We start from the raw sequence: 20,890 nt of genomic DNA on the forward strand, positions 1-20,890 counted from the left end.
ACACTGATGTCCTTCAGAAATTCTTGTTTCATAGAAAGATAATTTTTTAATTAAAATAATCAATTAAAGACAATTTTTTGACACCTGTGGAGACAACTGCTATATTTCCCAGCGTATCATGATCATCTTTCGGATGCAATACTCATGTGAATTCCTCGCAGAATGAACTATTTATCTCTCCCAATAAACCCACCATAGGACTGTATGTGATTATACCCATCAGATAACTGTGTCAATGTCATGGACATTTTGAGCATTATTCTACACTACTTAAGCTAGTGTCCCACTGCTCAACCACATTTCATATTACCTCCAGGTGCCCAAAGTTACTACCAGCTTTAACACGTGAGACAAATGAACTCAAGTGGACATGGATGAAAGTGCTCATTCAGCTGATGGTACTGCTTTTCATTTCTGTAGACTGTCTGTTGGCTTCATGAAATCTGTTTCAAATAAAAATGTGTGTAAATAAAGGCTGTTGTCATGTTTTCACTGTGACAAATGGATGATCGATATACTACATTATACACTGCTCAGTTAGGAATTGTTTTATGCCAGGAATCTGGTAGATATTGTGAAAGTCACTGACAGAGCAGCACAAATTAATATTTCACTGTTGTCAATATGTTGGACAGGGAGCGAGTCAATAGCACATGCATTGTCCTCCTATAAAACAGGCTATAGAGTGCCATCCAAATATGCAAATATGACTTGCAGTTTGTGTGTAAAGTAACAGGGACATAAAATAATCTTAGTTTCACTACTGAAAGGCTGTCAGGTGGAGATGCTTCAGTCGTGAGATGGATGGTGCAATAATGCAGGATTGAAAAACTGTCCTCCACTTTGAGGAACACAAATTTTTCAGCTCCAAGACAAGAGATGGTTGATTATTTTAGGACTGCATATACATTTTTTTTTAAAACACATCTTCCTCACAACCATGAACTGCATAAAAAAATATTTAGTTTCCAGACCATTATCGGGTACATAGCCTAACAGTTGCATATATTGTGTACATCTATATCAACTGACATGTGCATCAAGTATGACATCTTTATGATGTTAAAAATGATTTGGATATCTGTGGGTCACAGGCTGTCAGGTATACATGTTATTTTTGTGAAACATTAATAGGCCACACCTCTTGGTCATGCCTGATCACCAGTTCCATGTTTTCTATCACTAGACAGTGGTGTCCACTAAGATCAATAAGTATTGCTATTTGGCATTTGACAGCTATAATACGTATGCACAACAAATTTTGTACCACAAAGATCCGCATCAATTTTAACATCACAAGTATTTCATACTTGACAAGTATGTTATTTGACATGAACATACCTAATATGCCACTGGTAATGGGCTACACGTCCAGTAAACTGTCTGACAACTAATTATTTTTACATGCAGCTCACTGTGTACAGCATTATGTCCTTCAACAAATACTCATAAGCTGTGGAGCACCAAGTACACAGTATTTATAATGTTATCTGTTATCTATTATATGAGGTTATTTGGTGCTATGCTTGAACACTATAAAGTGAATATATCCATTTAGTACATGTAATATACATTCAGGTAAATGTTCTACAAAAATATTGTATAATGTGTATGTGACTTGTAGGATGACAATAAAAAATTATAGCTCTATGTCTGGTGGTAGAGCACCTTCCTGACGTGCTTTTTCAACATTTTTATAAAAATCAGAGAAGTCAACATATGGCTTTATACGACGTCTCCTGTCTGGTGGATTTCGAGTTGGAGGAAATACATCAGATGATTCAGTGGTGGAGGTATCATTCTGCTGGTCATCTGTTGTCTCTGTTGCATCAGTTAGTGAATTTTCATTTGTTGTTGTTGTTTCCTCACACACACCAAATGAGGGCATCGGTACTGTAGTAACAACTGGATTGAAACGAACAACAGCATTTGTTGGTGAACTTAATGCATTTGGAAGAGGAAAATTAAAGTTTCTGACAAGTAGTGTGATATCATCTCTCTTGCCACCAACTCTTGACTGTCCATTTGAAGCTGTAGAGCCACTCATATAAACATCATGATGAATTCTGACAATCTTGTCCACAACTGCCTGTGCTACACCAGTCAGTGTTGACTGAATACGAAACTGTGAAAAAAAAATCATAAATGTTTTAGAAAACAAGAACTAATTATTTACAATTAATATAAGGGGATAACAAGAAGAATTTTTCTCCAGTATGGTATTAGACTATCCTGAACAATGTTGACAGATGCAATTATATACTGTATTTACAATGAGTGGGAACCTATGATATTGATACGGCTATATACAGCTTAAGTGACATGCTTCCTTAATGACAAAGCTTTTCCAAAAATGCACATAAAAATGCTGAAAACCCCTCACTTTAATTAACATTAACATTTGTTTCTTTCATTCCCTTCAAGTATTTCCTGGAATTAAGTGGATGTGCATATGAGTATCTATGCAAACACACATGATATATCAGAGTAGTCTACATTTACATCTGGCAGTGGGTGGCAGAGTACATTTGTAGATGAAGGTATGCAGTTAAACCAATACTGTTGGCACTGCTCTTTGTGTCTTCTCAGTTTTATTTAACATTAACTTTACTACACACACGATTTAATAATTTAAAGACTAACAAAAATAAGCAAAAAATAACTGAATTTGAATATTTACAAGATCACAATAAATGTTGATAATATACCTGTTCAACAGCCATTTGAGCAATTTCTTTATTAACTTGATCCGTTCCTGTTGCTTCTTCAAGGGATTTATATAAGCCATCTGACATCAACAGAAGAAACCTTGAACAGATAACACAATTATTTCAATTAAATGTAGAGCAAATAAAAATCTTTACACAAAGCCTCACAACTAAGAATAAACAAAAATAAAAGTGACATCTACTCTTATGTATTACTGGAAAGTATTACTCGAATTGCAATTAAGTGGTACTCTAATTGTAGGAAACAGAGAATCACAAAGGAAAAAATAAAGTCAAAATGATTAAAATAATAAAAATGCACAAAATTTAAATCCAATTACGATATCAACCGAACACTCCCAGTCATATGAAAAGTAAAATTGTTAATTTTATTCATATTAAAATGTGCTTATGAAAGTACAATAAATAATAGAGGCACTGTGTCATCAAAAACCACATAAACAAGACTGAAAACTTTGCTAGCTTTCCAAAGCATATGCATGTGTGGCTAGGTTACACCATGTCAGCACTGCAGCTCAACTCAGGGCACAGGTTACGTCGATTGGAGGATTTGGGAAGAGTGGCTGACAACTGGGAAGGAGAGGCAAGAGTTGCAAGGACAGGATTAGCACCAGTGAGCTTGTGTTGGTCACAGGCAGGGGAAAGATGTATGCAAATAGGAAAAAACGCATGCAAACACACTATGATGTTGAGAAGTGGATTTGGAGAGGGAGGAGAGGGAGGTAGAACAGAGGAAGGGGAGATTGGGGAATAGGGCGTGGGTGTAGGATGAGTGAGGTTAGAGCCACAGGGCACAGGTGAAAGTGAGTGTGGGGCAACGGTTAGCAGAGATCAACACTAGAAGGATTACGGGACCAAAGGATGTGTTGCAACATAATGTTAACCTCATATTTACTACTACTCATTATTTTTATCTTTCTTTGGTTTCATCTTATTCCATATTCTATGTTATTTAGAATGTTCACCCCAATTAACAGGTGCTGTAATTCTTCCCAATTTTTATGGAGGATAGCAATTTCACATGAAAGTGTTGTCACTGATAACCTTTCACCTTGAATTCTAACCCCACTCCTCAATCCTTTGTTTTATTTCTGTCATTAATTCTTCAATGTATAGGTTGCACAGTAGGGAAGAAAGGCTGCATTGCAGCCTTCTGCCCTTTTTAATTCACACAATTCCCTCTTGGTCTTCCATTCTTATTGTTCCCTCTTGATTTCTATACATGCTGTACATTACCCATCTTTCTCTACAGCCAATATCAAATTTTCTGAAAATTTCAAACATCTTCCACAATTTTCCAATATCAAACACTAATCCATTAATAAATCCTATGAAGATATCTCGATTTTTCTTAAGTCCTGTCTCCATCATTACCAACTGCAATGTCTTTAAAGCTAAACCAATCATCATATTACAGATCCTTAATTTCTTTTTCATTCTTCTATATGTTATTTTTGTCAGCAAGTTGGGTTCATAAGGTGTTAAGCTGACTGAGTGACTGTTTTTGTATTTATCTGCCTTAGCTAGCTTTGTGACTCTTTGGATGAAGCTCTTTCTCAAAGTTTAAAACACCAAAAACAATCAATTTTTGCAGTATAATGTAATTGGATGGATAAAAAAATCACTCACCATGTGGCGGCAGACACACTCATAAAAGGAGGTTATAATTATGCAAGCTTTCAGAGCCAGTGGCTCCTTCTTCTGGCAGAAGAGTTGCAGTGGAAGGAAGAGGTGTGAAGAGAAAGAAAGAGTAGTTCACCCCTCTTCCTTCCCCTTCAACCCTTCTGCTGGAAGAAGGAGCCACTGGCTCCAAACACTTGCATAATTATAACCTTCTTTTATGAGCGTGTTCTCCCACCACTTGATGAGTAGATTTTTTTATCTATCCAATTACATTACATTTTCTCAAAGTTTGGTGCTTTGTCTCTAGCATAATAGATTCTTCACTCTAACTTGTGTAATCATTTAGCTGTCACTTCCCTCAATTATTTTAGAAATTCAGAAAGAGTATTATCTATACCTTCTGCCTTGTTTCATTGCAAGTCATCCAACACTCAGTGAAACTCCACCTATACTACTGGGTCAAATATGTTCTCCGAACAAACTGACACCCATTTCTTCTTATATCACATCAGCAATAAAATATACTCCCCTCTCCCCTTTTTCCTGTACGAGCCCAAAATATAGTCTTTCCACCTATTTGCTCTCACCGCAGCTTTTGCATTCTTGAAGGTGCCACCTTTCCTTTAAATTTCACACTATTTAGACTTTTCTATATGATGAATCTGTCCTGTTGATGACCATTTCCTTTTCAACTTCCTCACTATTTACCTGCAGCCATTTTACGTCAGCTCCCTAGAACTTCCCAGTGGTTTAGTCCTTTGTTTTTGTGGTCTTCGGTCCAAAGACTTGTTTAATGCTGTTGTCCTTACTAGTCTATCCCGTGCAAGTCCCCTCTTTTCCATTGGTTCTGCACTCTCATGCCTTTGACTTGTTATAAAAAAAACTGATATAAGTGAATCAAATTAAACCTACCTGCATGATTCATCCAAAACTATTCCTCCATGGATTTCTGGCACAGCTATCACTGGTTCTGCCACTGCACAGGCCAACTCTTCGAATTCCTTGTAACCACCTTTCACCAGATAATTACCCAGGCATCGTGTATTTTCTTGGTTACCCAAACGGGATCCTAAATACAGTTTCATACTTCAGTAACTCTAATGTGTAACAGAATACCAGTAATAAACACAAATTTTTGAAAATTGGAATTGACAGAAGGTTTATGATATGCTGTCATAACACAGCAAACATTGAAGATATATTTAGGAAGAAGTCCCCAATTTAATTGTCCTTCATGTTTACTAAAAGAGTCAACTACAAGGCAAAAATGTAGTGCTCTATGATGATATGACCCCATTAAAGAAGAAATGTAATTTCCACCATTTTCACAAATGAGCAGAAAAACTGTAAGCTATCTTCTTAATAAAATACATTCAAAATGAAAACAAATGCTATACTAACCAAACCTGTGTGTGATGCTAGGGGCATCTGTTCACCAACTGCCAGACAAGGAGAAACTGCAACACACACACACACACACACACACACACACACACACACAGAGAGAGAGAGAGAGAGAGAGAGAGAGAGAGAGAGAGAGAGAGAGAGAGAGAGAGATTAGGGGGTGGGTGGGGGTGGGGGGGGGGGTGGGGGGGGGGGAGATCAGAAAATACATATAGTACAGTAAACAACGCCTGACATTTGAATTCCACATCACTATCGATATGAGACCTTGATAAGCAAGAGGATTAAGACAGGAGACAAATTAGTGGAAAAAATATGCAAATAGAAACAAAAGTTAAATACTGAAATCTGAGACTCCTGTCACATCAATAAAGGGGAAAATTTTAAAGTAATTCTGAAGCATAACAGTGAAGCTATTGTCAGCCAGATCAGTCTATGGAGTTCAGAAAAATCTCAGTAATCTTACATGTGGAATCTGTGAAACATCAGTGAATGCTTGTGAATAGGTTACAAGGGCCCAGTTGAGATATACTGTAAAATGGTTATATTCTTTTCATACATGTTTCAAATAAGAAACACAAGCACTATAGAAGAGGTGATAGGCCACGTATGGGCTATATAAACAGTCACTATTTCCTCATTCAACAGTACAGAAGAACTCTCCTAAGCACAGTGCTGGAGATGGCATATTTTTATTTTGTCTGAGGTATCACTTTTATGTATTATGGCAGTATAAGAAGAAGGTTCAGTTTAAATTCAAACAAACCTTGTCTTATGCGGTCAACATCAAGTCCCAGCCTTTTAAGTCGCAACAATTCATCTTCATTCCGCAAATCGTGGTCAGCACTCAGTTGTACAACACGCAGCACACCATTACCATCTGTTCGGCATAACAGAGCACGGCTATCTCCTACATTCGCCACATAAAGTTTGCCAGCGTGCACAAGTGCAATAAGTGCTGTTGTCCCAGATGATATTTCACAGTTGAGGGCATTCAACTTGTCGACCTATAAGATACAGTGAAGACAGCAAAAATTACATTTATTTTGAGTCCAATAGGAATTAGGAATAAAGTTACATTACCAATCAAAACAATAATATTTATGCATTTACATCCATGTTGGATCCATCACTCAAAGTCAATGTTATCTTTTTGCTAATTCTTGTACATAATTATGGTCATTATCCTTAAAGTTCCTGCCATCCAGCTATTTTGTACTACAGCCATGTGTGAACATAATTTCATTGGACTTCTTCTTCCTGCAGGGTGGTGCAGAAAGAAATCTCTTCACTATTTAGCACTGATGAAATAATCAGTTTACTCCTTTCTTCAATGATTCTTCTATACCTGAACAACTCAAGTCAAACAAACATCAGATCCATTTTTAATAATATACTGACAATTACGAAACTCAATACATTTCGACACATTTCAGGCAATGTCTACCATCAAAGTAAGTCAGTTCAAAGACAATCTTAATCTGTTCTGGCCCTTGACAATGTCAGTAACCCTCTTGCTCTGAGAAGTTCACCGCACCTTTCACAGACACCAACAAAGCACCACTCGTCATCAACAGCCAGTGAGAATTTTCATACTTTGTTGCAGATTTTGGCCACCATGTGTCCATATATTGTCTGCAGCATCTCCCCCTCTCCCCCCACTCACTTATGTTACACCAAGTTAACAAAGAACATGACCACCTTTGACCATCAGGTTACACTACAATGCTTGGATATGCAAATGATTAGCATTTCATCACAACCTTACAAAGTAGAGAGGAGTAATGCCATCTACATTCTTTATACAATGAAAGAATCTCATTGTCATTCTCATTCAGAAATCACATCTGAATGCTGGTTATTGGGGACAAGATTGTGTTATATCTCACATAAGGAGGAGAAGTGCATACCAGCACAAATTAGAATTAGAGAGTAGCAGCATCGTGCTATATTGAGATTGTGATTTATCATTCCGTGATACTGTTGCTCACATTGGTCAGGAGCCAATTACTGTCATAAGAATATGGAATCAGGGTCATACTCGACATCATGCAGGATCTGAGTGGCCCCACACAACTAGCACCAAGAGGACAGCTATACTGTTTGCTCAGCCACAACACGTACCTTGACTCAGGAAATGGGCTGTTTTGCAGCTCGGCATGCATCCATATGGACAGTGCAACAATTTCCGAAGCACCACAGACTGTCAACACAGTGAGCAGTCCTGTGGCTTTCCTTACATGGCAGCAGAGAAAGGCACACTGACAGTAGTGAGCTCAATGAAACACTTCAAGCAGGAAGAGCCCCACATTGTCTTTTCAGACAAGTTCCAGTTCTGTGTTCAACATCACAATGACCAAATGCATCCACGTGTGGAGGCTACAAGAAGAACAAATGTTGCCAGACGGCATTCGTCATCATCATACAGGCCCAGCACTTGGCGTAATGATATGGTGTACCACTGGGTACACAACACAAACAATTCAGGTTTCCAAAGCAGGTAACTTGGATAGCAAATATTACCACAGCCATGTTTGGAAGCTGTAGACCCCTACTGTTACATCCATGAGTAAAGCCAAGTCTGAACTACATTGCTAATAACAAAACGGGCAACTGTTAATAACAAAACAAGCAACAGCAATGTCTTTCGGCATGGCAAGAGGAGCCACAGACCTGGAAGCAGGCTGGCTGACCATACTGACATGCTTGACAACAAGCTAAAACCTATAAGCTATAAATGCACAAATGGGGCTGTGTGTCCTTGATTAAGATTGGAATTAAAGTTGATAGGAAAACCGCAATTCTGGTTAGAGAGAGCGAGGGACAAGAGGGCGGAAGAAAGATGGCCTTCTGGTGTGGACAGCACTACATCGTGAGAAGCCAATCAACATTCCGTCATGGAAATAAGTGGTGGGGTCAAAGGGGAAAATAGAACAAAAATTGGCAGCAGAATGCTCCGAGGGAGAGGAGGAGATCAGTAGGAGAGTGGTAGAGAGAAGTTGAGGGTGTATGATGTGAGGTGCTGCAGACAGGCAGCTGGGAGAACCAAAATTCATTGTAGAGTTAGCACCAGGAGCTCATGGGCAAATAAGCAGTAGCCATGAGATTCTGAGTTTAGTTGTGTGGGTCGCATTTCTTAGAACATACAGACTAGTGTTTGTCATCCACCATCTATATACTAGACTTGACTGCTTAGTGGAACCATCTCATCCAGAGGATTTACGCATTGTATTTCTGAGAAAATCTCAGATTGCTGAACATTTCTGGATAGTTACTTCAGTTACCTCTAAGGATTTTACCTTTGACACCAGAGATAGTAACATCTTAGCTACGTCAAAAGTGTCCCTCTCAACGCTAAAGCATTGTTACGAACCATGTCACTGCCGATTTTCATAGAGGAGATTTTCATTCTCCAAAAATATCATAATTGTTAGAAGGGGTGAAAGGTCTTTCACATAATCTTTGTAAAATGTTATAGGTATCTCATCATCTGGCCCTTATGCCTTTCCACTATTAACCGACTGTGGCTGTTTTTCTATTACGTGATCATTCATCTCAATTTCTGTCATTTCAAAATTCATACAATGAGTGAAAGGAGAGACTGTGTTACTATTCTCCACGGTGAAACAGTTTCAGAAGACCGAATTCAGTACATTGACATTATCTTCTGTTTTGGTGCCAGTATGGTTTAACTGATTCGATGAGTTCAGGTGTTTGTTGCCAGGAGGTCTAAGACGTTACCCTTAGGAGTTGGTTCTCTAACTATCTGCTGAAAGTAATTTCCAAGCAAACATCCTCTGAGGTCACTGTGGCTAATTTATGAGGCAAATCATCTTTGATCCCAAGGGAGGGTTCCTCTAACCTATAAACACCTCATGTGCACACCACACGTTCTCCGCTACCATAGTAACTGCTTCCTGTGTGCAGTGCATGCCTGACCTATTAAGGTGAAGCCTAGAATTCTGCAACCAATAGTGGAGGCAAGAAATTCGCATCCAATACATTGCAGAGTCATCTGAGCCACTGGTTTAGACCTTCCACTCTGCTCCGAACCAGAGGACTATCATCAGCCCTGCGTGTGATGCTACAAATAGACAGCTTAGCATGCACCACACGTGTGATGTTAGTTGCCTTCACCAATTCAGCTATCTGCCGCAAGGAGCCAAGGATGTCATGTGAATCCAAGCAGCAGAACCCAACATGTGCCACTACATGCAGCCAATTGCAACCAGTGCACTCAATAGCCACCGGTAGGGCCTCCTCCATCTCACCACGGATGAGACCCCCGACAGAGAAACCGAGTACCCAAAGGCATTCTTTCCTGCCTTGTCTGCTAGTTCCCTTGGAGGGGGGGGGGGGGGGGCAGGCATCACCCATCTAACATTGGAGCTCCCAATGACAAGAATAACAACCCTCTGTGCTTCTCCAGTCTGGGCAGGAAAATCAGTTCTCCAGTCTGGGCAGGAAAATCAGCCACTAGCCGAATAGGAGAGGCATCCCATGCTGGCTTAGAGTTATCATCAACACTGGGCATCACCCCATACTTGTTGAAGGGTGTAGCCAGCCACATGACTTGCTCCCTCTTTCATCTTCTGCCCAGTGACATCCAGGCCCACCATTGTCTGCCACCCACTCTCGAATGAGGACAGGCCAGACAGAAGTTGCAAATCAGAAGATGCAGTGACACTCAGCTCACTGTGGGATTCGAATGGCACCAAAGGTATCACGGGTCACATCACCAGTGCCCCACTGTCACTGCAACTTTGAGCGTTAGCCATATTGATGGTAACCAACACAGCTTCCACCTGTTTACGGACAGCAGACAATTCTCCTTGTGTCTGCTCAGAACAAGCATAGACCCCAGGCATATCGTAGTGTGCACAAAATAGATATAAACTCTCAAATGGTGCTACTGAGTTTGGAATGTATGCAAAATATAATGGAGAAGCATAAAGAAACACCAACACTGCTCTGCAAGCTCTTAAAAAGAAAAAAAAATACTGAAGTGGATGTATTCACAGTTACCTGTTACTAAAAATTCTGCTAACCCAAAAGTTCTGCATGAGATAAGTATGCAAACTAGAATGCATTGTGTCTGCTCACAACAAGCATAAACCCTTAGCCATATCGTAGTGTGCACAAAATAAATACAAGCTCTCAAATGGTGCTACTGAGTTTGCTGTGTATCAGCATGAGATTTAAACTTAGTGGCATGACTTGGAGCTTCTGGCAAGGGGAAAATTACATTTGGAGGCTGCGTTACACAAGGATATGGACCAAGATTTACAGAAAAACCAAAAACTTAAGAGTAATTTGCTTACCACTAGTCTACACAGTAAAATACACAAGTATAGTTCACTTATTTGCAGAAGCATGTGGAAAAAAACTAAATTACTGTGTATCAGACAACTGTTGCTGCTGCTGCTGCCCCTGTTGATGCGTCTGCTCGGCTCAATGTCTGCAGGGGGTTGAATTTCCAAAAACACTGGAAAATGTATTTTTTATTTCTAAACAAGAAGTCAAATACCAATTTCCATAGGTGCAGTGTTACACCGTTCGGGTTATCCGGATACTTCCCACTAACACCAACCTGTCAGAACTCTGGAGATGGGAACTTGCCCTTCAGTATATCCTCTCTTCACATTACCCACCATGTCCGTCCACGTCAAACCCACCAACAAGCAACAGTACCTCCATTATGACAGCTGTCACCCATTCCACATCAAACGGTCCCTTCCCTACAGCCTAGGTCTTCGTGACAAACAAATCTGCTCCAGTCCGGAATCCCTGAACCATTACACCAACAACCTGAAAACAGCTTTCGCATCCCGCAACTACCCTCCCGACCTGGTACAGAAGCAAATAACCAGAGCCACTTCCTCATCCCCTCAAACCCAGAACCTCCCACAGAAGAACCCCAAAAGCACCCCCACTTGTGACAGGATACTTTCCGGGACTGGATCAGACTCTGAATGTGGTTCTCCAGCAGGGTTACGACTTCCTCAAATGCTGCCCTGAAATGAGATCCATCATTTATGAAATCCTCCCCACTCCACCAAGAGTGTCTTTCCGCCGTCCACCTAACCTTCGTAACCTCTCAGTTCATCCCTATGAAATCCCCAAACCACCTTCCCTACCCTCTGGCTCCTACCCTCGTAACCACTCCCGGTGTAAAACCTGTCCCATGCACCCTCCCACCACCACCTACTCCAGTCCTGTAACCTGGTAGGTGTACACGATCAAAGGCAGAGCCACGTGTGAAAGTACCCACATGATTTACCAACTGACCTGCCTACACTGTCTAAGTGGGAATGACCAGCAACAAACTGTCCATTTGCATGAATGGACACAGGCAGACAGTGTTTGTTGGTAATGAGGATCACCCTGTGGCTAAATATGCCTTGGTGCACGGCCAGCACATCTTGGCACAGTGTTACACCGTCCGGGTTACCTGTATACTTCCCACTAACACCAACGTGTCAGAACTCTGGAGATGGGAACTTGCCCTTCAGTATACCCTCTCTTCTCGTTCCCCACCAGGCCTCAACCTCCACTAATTCCATGTTGCCGCCACTCATACCTCACCTGTCACTCAACAACATCTTTGCCTCTGTACTTCCACCTCAACTGTCATCTCTGCCCAAACTCTTTGCCTTTACAAATGTCTGCTTGTGTCTGTGTACGTGCGGATGTATGTGTGTGTGTGTGTGTGTGTGTGTGTGTGTGTGTGTGTGTGTGTGTGTGTGTGTGTGTGGGCGCGCGTGTGTATACCTGTCCTTTTTTCCCCCAAAGGTGTCTTTCCGCTCCCTTAAAACCCACATCCTTTTGTCTTTCCCTCTCCTTCCCTCTTTCTTGATGAAGCAACCATTGGTTGTGAAAGCTTGAATTTTGTGTGTATGTTTGTGTTTGTTTGTGTGTCTATCAACATGCCAGCACTTTTGTTCAATATAGTGTTTAGTTATATCTGAATTCGAACTGATCTTTTGTATTCAGTTAGGTTACGATGAGCAGTGACTTTCGGCCCACCCTGTATACAGCAGATAAATAAGGATATCAAGTGTAAGTAATATTACGAGATGAAGACAAAGGTTGTTGTTGTTGTGGTCTTCAGTCCTGAGACTGGTTTGATGCAGCTCTCCATGCTACTCTATCCTGTGCAAGCTTCTTCATCTCCCAGTACCTACTGCAACCTACATCCTTCTGAATCTGCTTAGTGTACTCATCTCTCGGTCTCCCTCTACGATTTTTTACCCTCCACACTGCCCTCCAATGCTAAATTTGTGATCCCTTGATGCCTCAAAACATGTCCTACCAACCGATCCCTTCTTCTAGTCAAGTTGTGCCACAAACTTCTCTTCTCCCCAATCCTATTCAACACCTCCTCATTAGTTACGTGATCTATCCACCTTATCTTCAGTATTCTTCTGTAGCACCACATTTCGAAAGCTTCTATTCTCTTCTTGTCCAAACTAGTTATCGTCCATGTTTCACTTCCATACATGGCTACACTCCAAACAAATATTTTCAGAAATGACTTCCTGACACTTAAATCTATATTCGATGTTAACAAATTTCTCTTCTTCAGAAACGCTTTCCTTGCCATTGCCAGTCTACATTTTATATCCTCTCTACTTCGACCATCATCAGTTATTTTGCTCCCCAAATAGCAAAACTCCTTTACTACTTTAAGTGTCTCATTTCCTAATCTAATTCCCTCAGCATCACCCGATTTAATTGGACTACATTCCATTATCCTCGTTTTGCTTTTGTTAATGTTCATCTTATATCCTCCTTTCAAGACACTATCCATTCCGTTCAACTGCTCTTCCAAGTCCTTTGCCGTCTGTGACAGAATTAGAATGTCATCGGCGAACCTCAAAGTTTTTACTTCGTCTCCATGAATTTTAATACCTACTCCAAATTTTTCTTTTGTTTCCTTTACTGCTTGCTCAATATACAGATTGAATAACATCGGGGAGAGGCTACAACCCTGTCTCACTCCTTTCCCAACCACTGCTTCCCTTTCATGCCCCTCGACTCTTATGACTGCCATCTGGTTTCTGTACAAATTGTAAATAGCCTTTCGCTCCCTGTATTTTACCCCTGCCACCTTTAGAATTTGAAAAAGAGTATTCCAGTCAACATTGTCAAAAGCTTTCTCTAAGTCTACAAATGCTAGAAACGTAGGTTTGCCTTTTCTTAATCTTTCTTCTAAGATAAGTCATAAGGTCAGTATTGCCTCACGTGTTCCAACATTTCGACGGAATCCAAACTGATCCTCCCCGAGGTCCGCATCAATCAGTTTTTCCATTCGTCTGTAAAGAATTCGCGTTAGTATTTTGCAGCTGTGACTTATTAAACTGATAGTTCGGTAATTTTCACATCTGTTAGCACCTGCTTTCTTTGGGATTGGAATTATTATATTCTTCTTGAAGTCTGATGGTATTTCGCCTGTCTCATACATCTTGCTCACCAGCTGGTAGAGTTTTGTCATGACTGGCTCTCCCAAGGCCGTCAGTAGTTCTAATGGAATGTTGTCTGCTCCGGGGGCCTTGTTCCGACTCAGGTCTTTCAGTGCTCTGTCAAACTCTTCACGCAATATCGTATCACCCATTTCGTCTTCATCTACATCCTCTTCCATTTCCATAATATTGTCCTCAAGTACATCACCCTTGTATAAACCTTCTATATACTCCTTCCACCTTTCTGCCTTCCCTTCTTTGCTTAGAACTGGGTTGCCATCTGAGCTCTTGATATTCATACACGTGGTTCTCTTCTCTCCAAAGGTCTCTTTAATTTTCCTGTAGGCAGTATCTATCTTACCCCTAGTGAGATAAGCCTCTACATCCTTACATTTATCCTCTAGCCATCCCTGTTTAGCCATTTTGCACTTCCTCTCGATCTCATTTTTGAGACGTTTGTATTCCTTTTTGCCTGCTTCATTTACTGCATTTTTATATTTTCTCCTTTCATCAATTAAATTCAATATTTCTTCTGTTACCCAAGGATTTCTAGCAGCCCTCGTCTTTTTACCTACTTTATCCTCTGCTGCCTTCACTACTTCATCCCTCAGAGCTACCCATTCTTCTTCTACTGTATTTCTTTCCTGTATTCCTGTCATTTGTTCCCTTATGCTCTCCCTGAAACTCTGTACAACCTCTGGTTCTTTCAGTTTATCCAGGTCCCATCTCCTTAATTTCCCACATTTTTGCAGTTTCTTCAGTTTTAATCTACAGGTCATAACCAATAGATTGTGGTCAGAGTCCACATCTGCCCCTGGAAATGTCTTACAATTTAAAACCTGGTTTCTAAATCTCTGTCTTACCATTATATAATCTATCTGATACCTTTTAGTATCTCCAGGGTTCTTCCACGTATACAACCTTCTTTCATGATTCTTAGACCAAGTGTTACCTATGACTAAGTTGTGCTCTGTACAAAATTCTACTAGGCGGCTTCCTCTTTCATTTCTTAGCCCCAATCCATATTCACCTACTATGTTTCCTTCTCTCCCTTTTCCTACACTCGAATTCCAGTCACCCATTACTATTAAATTTTCGTCTCCCTTCACTATCTGAATAATTTCTTTTATTTCATCGTACATTTCTTCAATTTCTTCGTCATCTGCAGAGCTAGTTGGCATATAAACTTGTACTACTGTAGTAGGTGTGGGCTTCGTATCTATCTTGGCCACAATAATGCGTTCACTATGCTGTTTGTAGTAGCTTACCCGCATTCCTATTTTCCTATTCATTATTAAACCTACTCCTGCATTACCCCTATTTGATTTTGTGTTTATAACCCTGTAATCACCTGACCAGAAGTCTTGTTCCTCCTGCCACCGAACTTCACTAATTCCCACTATATCTAACTTTAACCTATTAATTTCCCTTTTTAAATTTTCTAACCTACCTGCCCGATTAAGGGATCTGACATTCCACGCTCCGATCCGTAGAACGCCAGTTTTCTTTCTCCTGATAACGACATCCTCCTGAGTAGTCCCCGCCCGGAGATCCGAATGGGGGACTATTTTACCTCCGGAATATTTTACCCAAGAGGATGCCATCATCATTTAATCATACAGTAAAGCTGCATGTCCTCGGGAAAAATTACGGCTGTAGTTTCCCCTTGCTTTCAGCCGTTCGCAGTACCAGCACAGCAAGGCCGTTTTGGTTAATGTTGCAAGGCCAGATCAGTCAATCATGCAGACTGTTGCCCCTGCAACTACTGAAAAGGCTGCTGCCCCTCTTCAGGAACCACACGTTTGTCTGGCCTCTCAACAGATACCCCTCCGTTGTGGTTGCACCTACGGTACGGCCATCTGTATCGCTGAGGCACGCAAGCCTCCCCACCAACGGCAAGGTCCATGGTTCATGGGGGGGGAAGACAAAGGTACAGGAGAAAAACATGGGCATGCTGCAACCAACCAATCAAAAGGCTGATGATCCAAGTGTGTTATGATTCACAATTCTCTGAACAGTTTGTCCATTCATTCTGTAACTGTAACCCATACTTTTGTACAAATAACTGGATGCTGTGCACCCTTAAAAACATTCATATCTAACATGAGCATTAGAAAAAGTTGGATGAAACTGTGAAGTTGTCTCAGAAATGAACAGAGAAGTAAAAATAGAAAAACTGTTCTGCAGTTTGTGGAGATATGAAAACCAGATGTGAATTTTCATTAGCTTCTTTATGAACAGATTAATGGTCACAATGGTCACTCAAATTTCTCCAAGCTCACTAAAAGTGTTGGGTTAAAATTGGAGATGGTAGAATAACTTATATTAAAATGGAGTGAAAGTTCAAATCTGCAATAGCTGTTTATTGTGTTTTCACTGTATGATGACCTGTTTCATACCCTGGAGATATATCTTCAGGCCATACAAAACTAATACTTCATGTACTATGAATTCCAAGGTACAGGTGTGTGTGAAAACATGTCACTCCTTGGTAAAACCTTGGATGAAACTGCAGATGGCCATCCCATCCAAACCATGCATGATCATTAATACATCTCCATATCACAGTCAACAGGTGAGCCCGAACAGCACATAACAGTCCATGTATGACAGAATCAGATCTCCAGCTGCCGTTTCATCCAAGGTTTTATCAAGGAATGCATTTGGACTTGGAATTCGTGGCACATGAAGTATTAGTTTTATATGACCTGAAGATATACCCCCATGGTATGAAACCAGTTGTCATACACTGAAAACACAATAAACAGCTATTGCAGATTTGGACTTTCACTTAATTTTATTACAGACTATTTTACCATCTCTGATTTTAAATTGTTTGATTGTCCTTCACATTATGTATAAGTTTTTTAGCTGTGGTTGCCCGACCCTCTACACTACCTTAAATTTTAAATGTTCGGAAATGTTAACAAACTTCAAATTGGAACAAAAATTGTTAATTGAGGAATAACGGAAGTTTAGCTTCAGTTCTAATAGCTTCCCTGTAGTTATACTTTACTTCATAAACACTTCGCACTATGAACTTGCTCATAATGTTTGCTGGAATTGTTTTTAAACTGGGCATCATAATGTTCACATGTTAATACAAATGTAGGATGAGAACTGTGTTGTCATCTCAGTTATGTGACTAGATTTGTGATTTCCTATCAGAGAGGTCACAGTTCGTAGTAACTGAGGGAAAGTTATTGAGTAAAACAGAAGTGATTTCTGGCGTTCTCCAAGGTAGTGTTATAGCCCCTGGCACATGTAACAGTTGTATTGTATTGTATTCATTCAGGTGTAGTGGTGTATGTATTTTCGTCATGAGTAAATGGAAACATACAACGTTAACTCTCAAACAAAAACTGAATACTTTGAAACAGATAGACAATGGTGAGAATGTATCTAAACTGGCAATGGAACTGGGTGTTGGTACAGCAACCATTTGTGATTGGAAGAACAACTGAGTGAAGCTTGAACAGTCCTGTGCAACGTCTTCAGGAAAAACACTCGAAATTCGGCAGGAAGGAAAGAGATAGTGGAACTCCTCTGAGTGGAGCAGTGGTTCAGGAGAAGGCTGTTTACCTGAACAAGTTAATGAATGATGATGATCCTTTTAGTGCGAGTACAGGTTGGTTGGACGGATTCAAAAAATGTCATGGAATCCGTCAGCTAACAATTACTGCAGAGAAGCTCTCTTTTGACCATGAAGCAGCAAAGGAATACCTGGGTGAGTTTGAAAAAATGATAAGAGAGGGAAAGTATCTCCCCAACAAATTTATAATGCTGATGAGACTGGCCTTAATTTTAGGGTGTTGCCAATAAAAAACCTGGCATCAAAAGCAGAAGACCATGCAACTGGTTTTAAAATGTGCAAAGATAGTGACTTCATTACTGTGCAGCAATACGGCTGGTAATCACAAGCTCCCTTTAATGCTGATCGGCAATTCTGCTAGGCCCAGAGCAACATGAAGACCCTGCCCATATATTATCGCAACCAGAAAAAAGCATGAATGGATGGTATGCTGTTCAAAAAGTGGTTACACACCCAGTTTGTTCCCCCTGTTTGACGGTTTTGTAAGGAAAGTCATTTGTCTCCCCGTGCAATCCTTTTGACTGATAACGCGCCATCTCACCCCAGCACTGAGGAATTATGTGATGGAGAAATTGTGGTGAAATTATTGCCTCCAAATGTTACATCACTTCTACAGCCAATGGCCCAGGGCATACTGCAAACATTAAAACTGATTTAAAGAAAACAATTTTTAAGAATGCTGATCCAAGATGATAGCATTCCTTTGATGGACAAAATAAAAAAGACCAATATGAGGGATGTTGTTTATTGCGCCACTGAGGCATGGCAGAATATTTCAGAAAATACTTTGAGAAAATCTGGAGAACACTCTGGACATCTCTTGAATTTCAGGACAACCTAGTTGAAAATGAAGAGGAAAATCTACTACAAATGATACAGGCAATCCTTGGATGTGAAGAAGCTAGTGAAAGAGACGTAGATGAGTAGGTGGCAGCGGATGGGGCTTATGTGGAGAACCTTAATGATGGTGATTTAGTAGCCGCTGTGAGTCAATACCCAGGAAGAAGTGCACTGCTGTGACGGAAGTGACAATGAGCCTGAAAGCAACAAAGGAGAGCTGGTGCCACACAGTGACACAGCAGAAACCCTTGACCTTGTGCCACGTTATTTGGAGCAACAGCCCAAGGCTACCCCTGTTATTATGATGTTTATGAGACGATGGTGCAACTATGCATTATATAACAGACTGACTTCATTACTCCAAAAAACAATGACTGAGGTTAGGGATAAAATGTCCACAGTATTTTAGTAAATTTGACAGCTTTTCTTTCATTGTAATGCATTGTTTAAACCTAATGTTTTCTAGCCAATTTTTCTAATACATGTTTACTGCACTGCGTAAATTAAAATAGTGTGTATGTACAGCAGTTTAACACACAGTTTTACATAGTTAGAAGAACATTTTTCATGTTCGGATTAACAAAACGTTTGGATCACCGGGACTCTGCTGTACACATGACATGCAGACATCCTATCAATTCCAGCAGTACTAGAAAACATAGAAAAAGCTAAGTATGTCATTTCCTGTTATTGCAGATGGTACATGTGACACTTGGGACATTACTGAATGACTGAGCTGAAACCAACAGTTGCTGGCCCTTCAAAACTAACAAATGAATAACAACTGTGCTACAAACTGCCTCAATTTGCACTTTAAAGTTATAAAAAGCAAGATTACACATCTTAAATAGAAAATCATTAATGGAATTTAAGAAGTATACTACTAATAAGACATTCAGCATACTGGGCAAGGGAGTTCTCCTCACTGCAAATACATTGCCCTCAGGTGTACAGGCTGCATGGGAGTGTCTTTTTGCTGTGGAGGGTGTGACAGCTGTAGAAATACAGATAACGTTGGTGGTTAGTAGGTTTTATGTAGACAGAGGTGTGTATGAAGCCATCAGAGAGGTGGAGGTCAATGTGCAGGAAGGTGGCATTTTGGGTTGAGGAGGACCACATGAAGCGGATGGGACAGAAGGTGTTCAGGGTGGAGATATGAGGTAGGGTGAGCACAGCACTACATCGAGACACGCAGATGGCTAGCAAATGCATCTGCCCAAAATCAAATCAGGTATCAAGCCTTTCCCTTGGTTTCTACACAAAATGCTAAAATTCCCTGAGTTTTCCAGAACATGAAATAATTCCCCAAGTTTTCCCTGGATGCTCTGATTAAACTGATGTAAATTTACAATATTTTCAGCAACATCTCTCTTACAATATTCATGACAAGGCAGTCTGAACACCATATCCAAACACTGCTAACATCAAAAACTTGAGGGCCCCTAGCGGGGAAATGGTGCGTGTTACATACTTGTCACATACTGACGTGTTTCTTTGTATCACCTCTAAACACTCTAAAATTTTGTATAAGTAGTTTATTTTGACATTCTGCGTGTAGATGTAAAAGTTTGTTGTGACTTGTCTGCTTAGCTGACTGTGCAAAACTTCCTCATGCTCTTTGTAATTGATTTTCAAAATACATATATAAATAAAGTAACTTCTACATCTACATCTACATCCATACTCCACAAGCCACCTGACGGTGTGTGATGGAGGGTACATTGACTACATCTATTGGTTCTCCCTTCTGTTCCAGTCTGGTATTGTTCGTGGAAAGAAGGATTGTCGGTATGCCTCAGTGTGGGCTCTCATCTCTCTCATTTTATCCTCATGGTCTCTTCATGAGATATACATAGGAGGGAGCAATATACTGTTTGACTCCTCAGTGAGAGTATGTTCTCGAAACTTCAACAAAAGTCTGTACCGAGCTACTGAGCGTCTCTCCTGTAGAGTCTTCCACTGGAGTTTATCTATCATCTGCGTAACGCTTTCGTGATTACTAAATGACCCTGTAACGAAGTGCGCTGCTCTCCGTTGGATCTTCTCTATCACTTCTATCACTCCTATCTGGTATGGATCCCACACTGCTGAGCAGTATTCAAGCAGTGGGCGAACAAGCATACTGTAACCTACTTCCTTTGTTTTTGGATTGCATTTCCTTAGGATTCTACCAATGAATCTCAGGCTGGCATCTGCTTTACCGATGATCAACTTTATATGATCATTCCATTTTAAATCAC

General features: G+C 40.4%; 1 protein-coding gene across 1 annotated transcript in view; it reads right to left on the reverse strand.

Moving 5' to 3' along the window:
- Positions 1-1,545: 1,545 nt before the first annotated feature.
- The window catches only part of LOC126354227 (TGF-beta-activated kinase 1 and MAP3K7-binding protein 1-like), a 67,157-nt gene continuing 47,812 nt past the window's right edge, over positions 1,546-20,890 (reverse strand). Inside the window, exons 5-8 of the mRNA XM_050003714.1 lie at positions 6,523-6,763; positions 5,265-5,421; positions 2,709-2,808; positions 1,546-2,125 (exon numbers count right to left, since the gene is read on the reverse strand). Of these exons, the coding sequence (XP_049859671.1) occupies positions 1,640-2,125; positions 2,709-2,808; positions 5,265-5,421; positions 6,523-6,763 (984 nt within the window). The 3' untranslated portion in view covers positions 1,546-1,639. The remainder of the gene's footprint in view (positions 2,126-2,708; positions 2,809-5,264; positions 5,422-6,522; positions 6,764-20,890) is intronic.

Source organism: Schistocerca gregaria, chromosome 3 (genome assembly GCF_023897955.1).
Source record: "Schistocerca gregaria isolate iqSchGreg1 chromosome 3, iqSchGreg1.2, whole genome shotgun sequence".
Classification (NCBI taxonomy): Eukaryota; Metazoa; Arthropoda; class Insecta; order Orthoptera; family Acrididae; genus Schistocerca; species Schistocerca gregaria.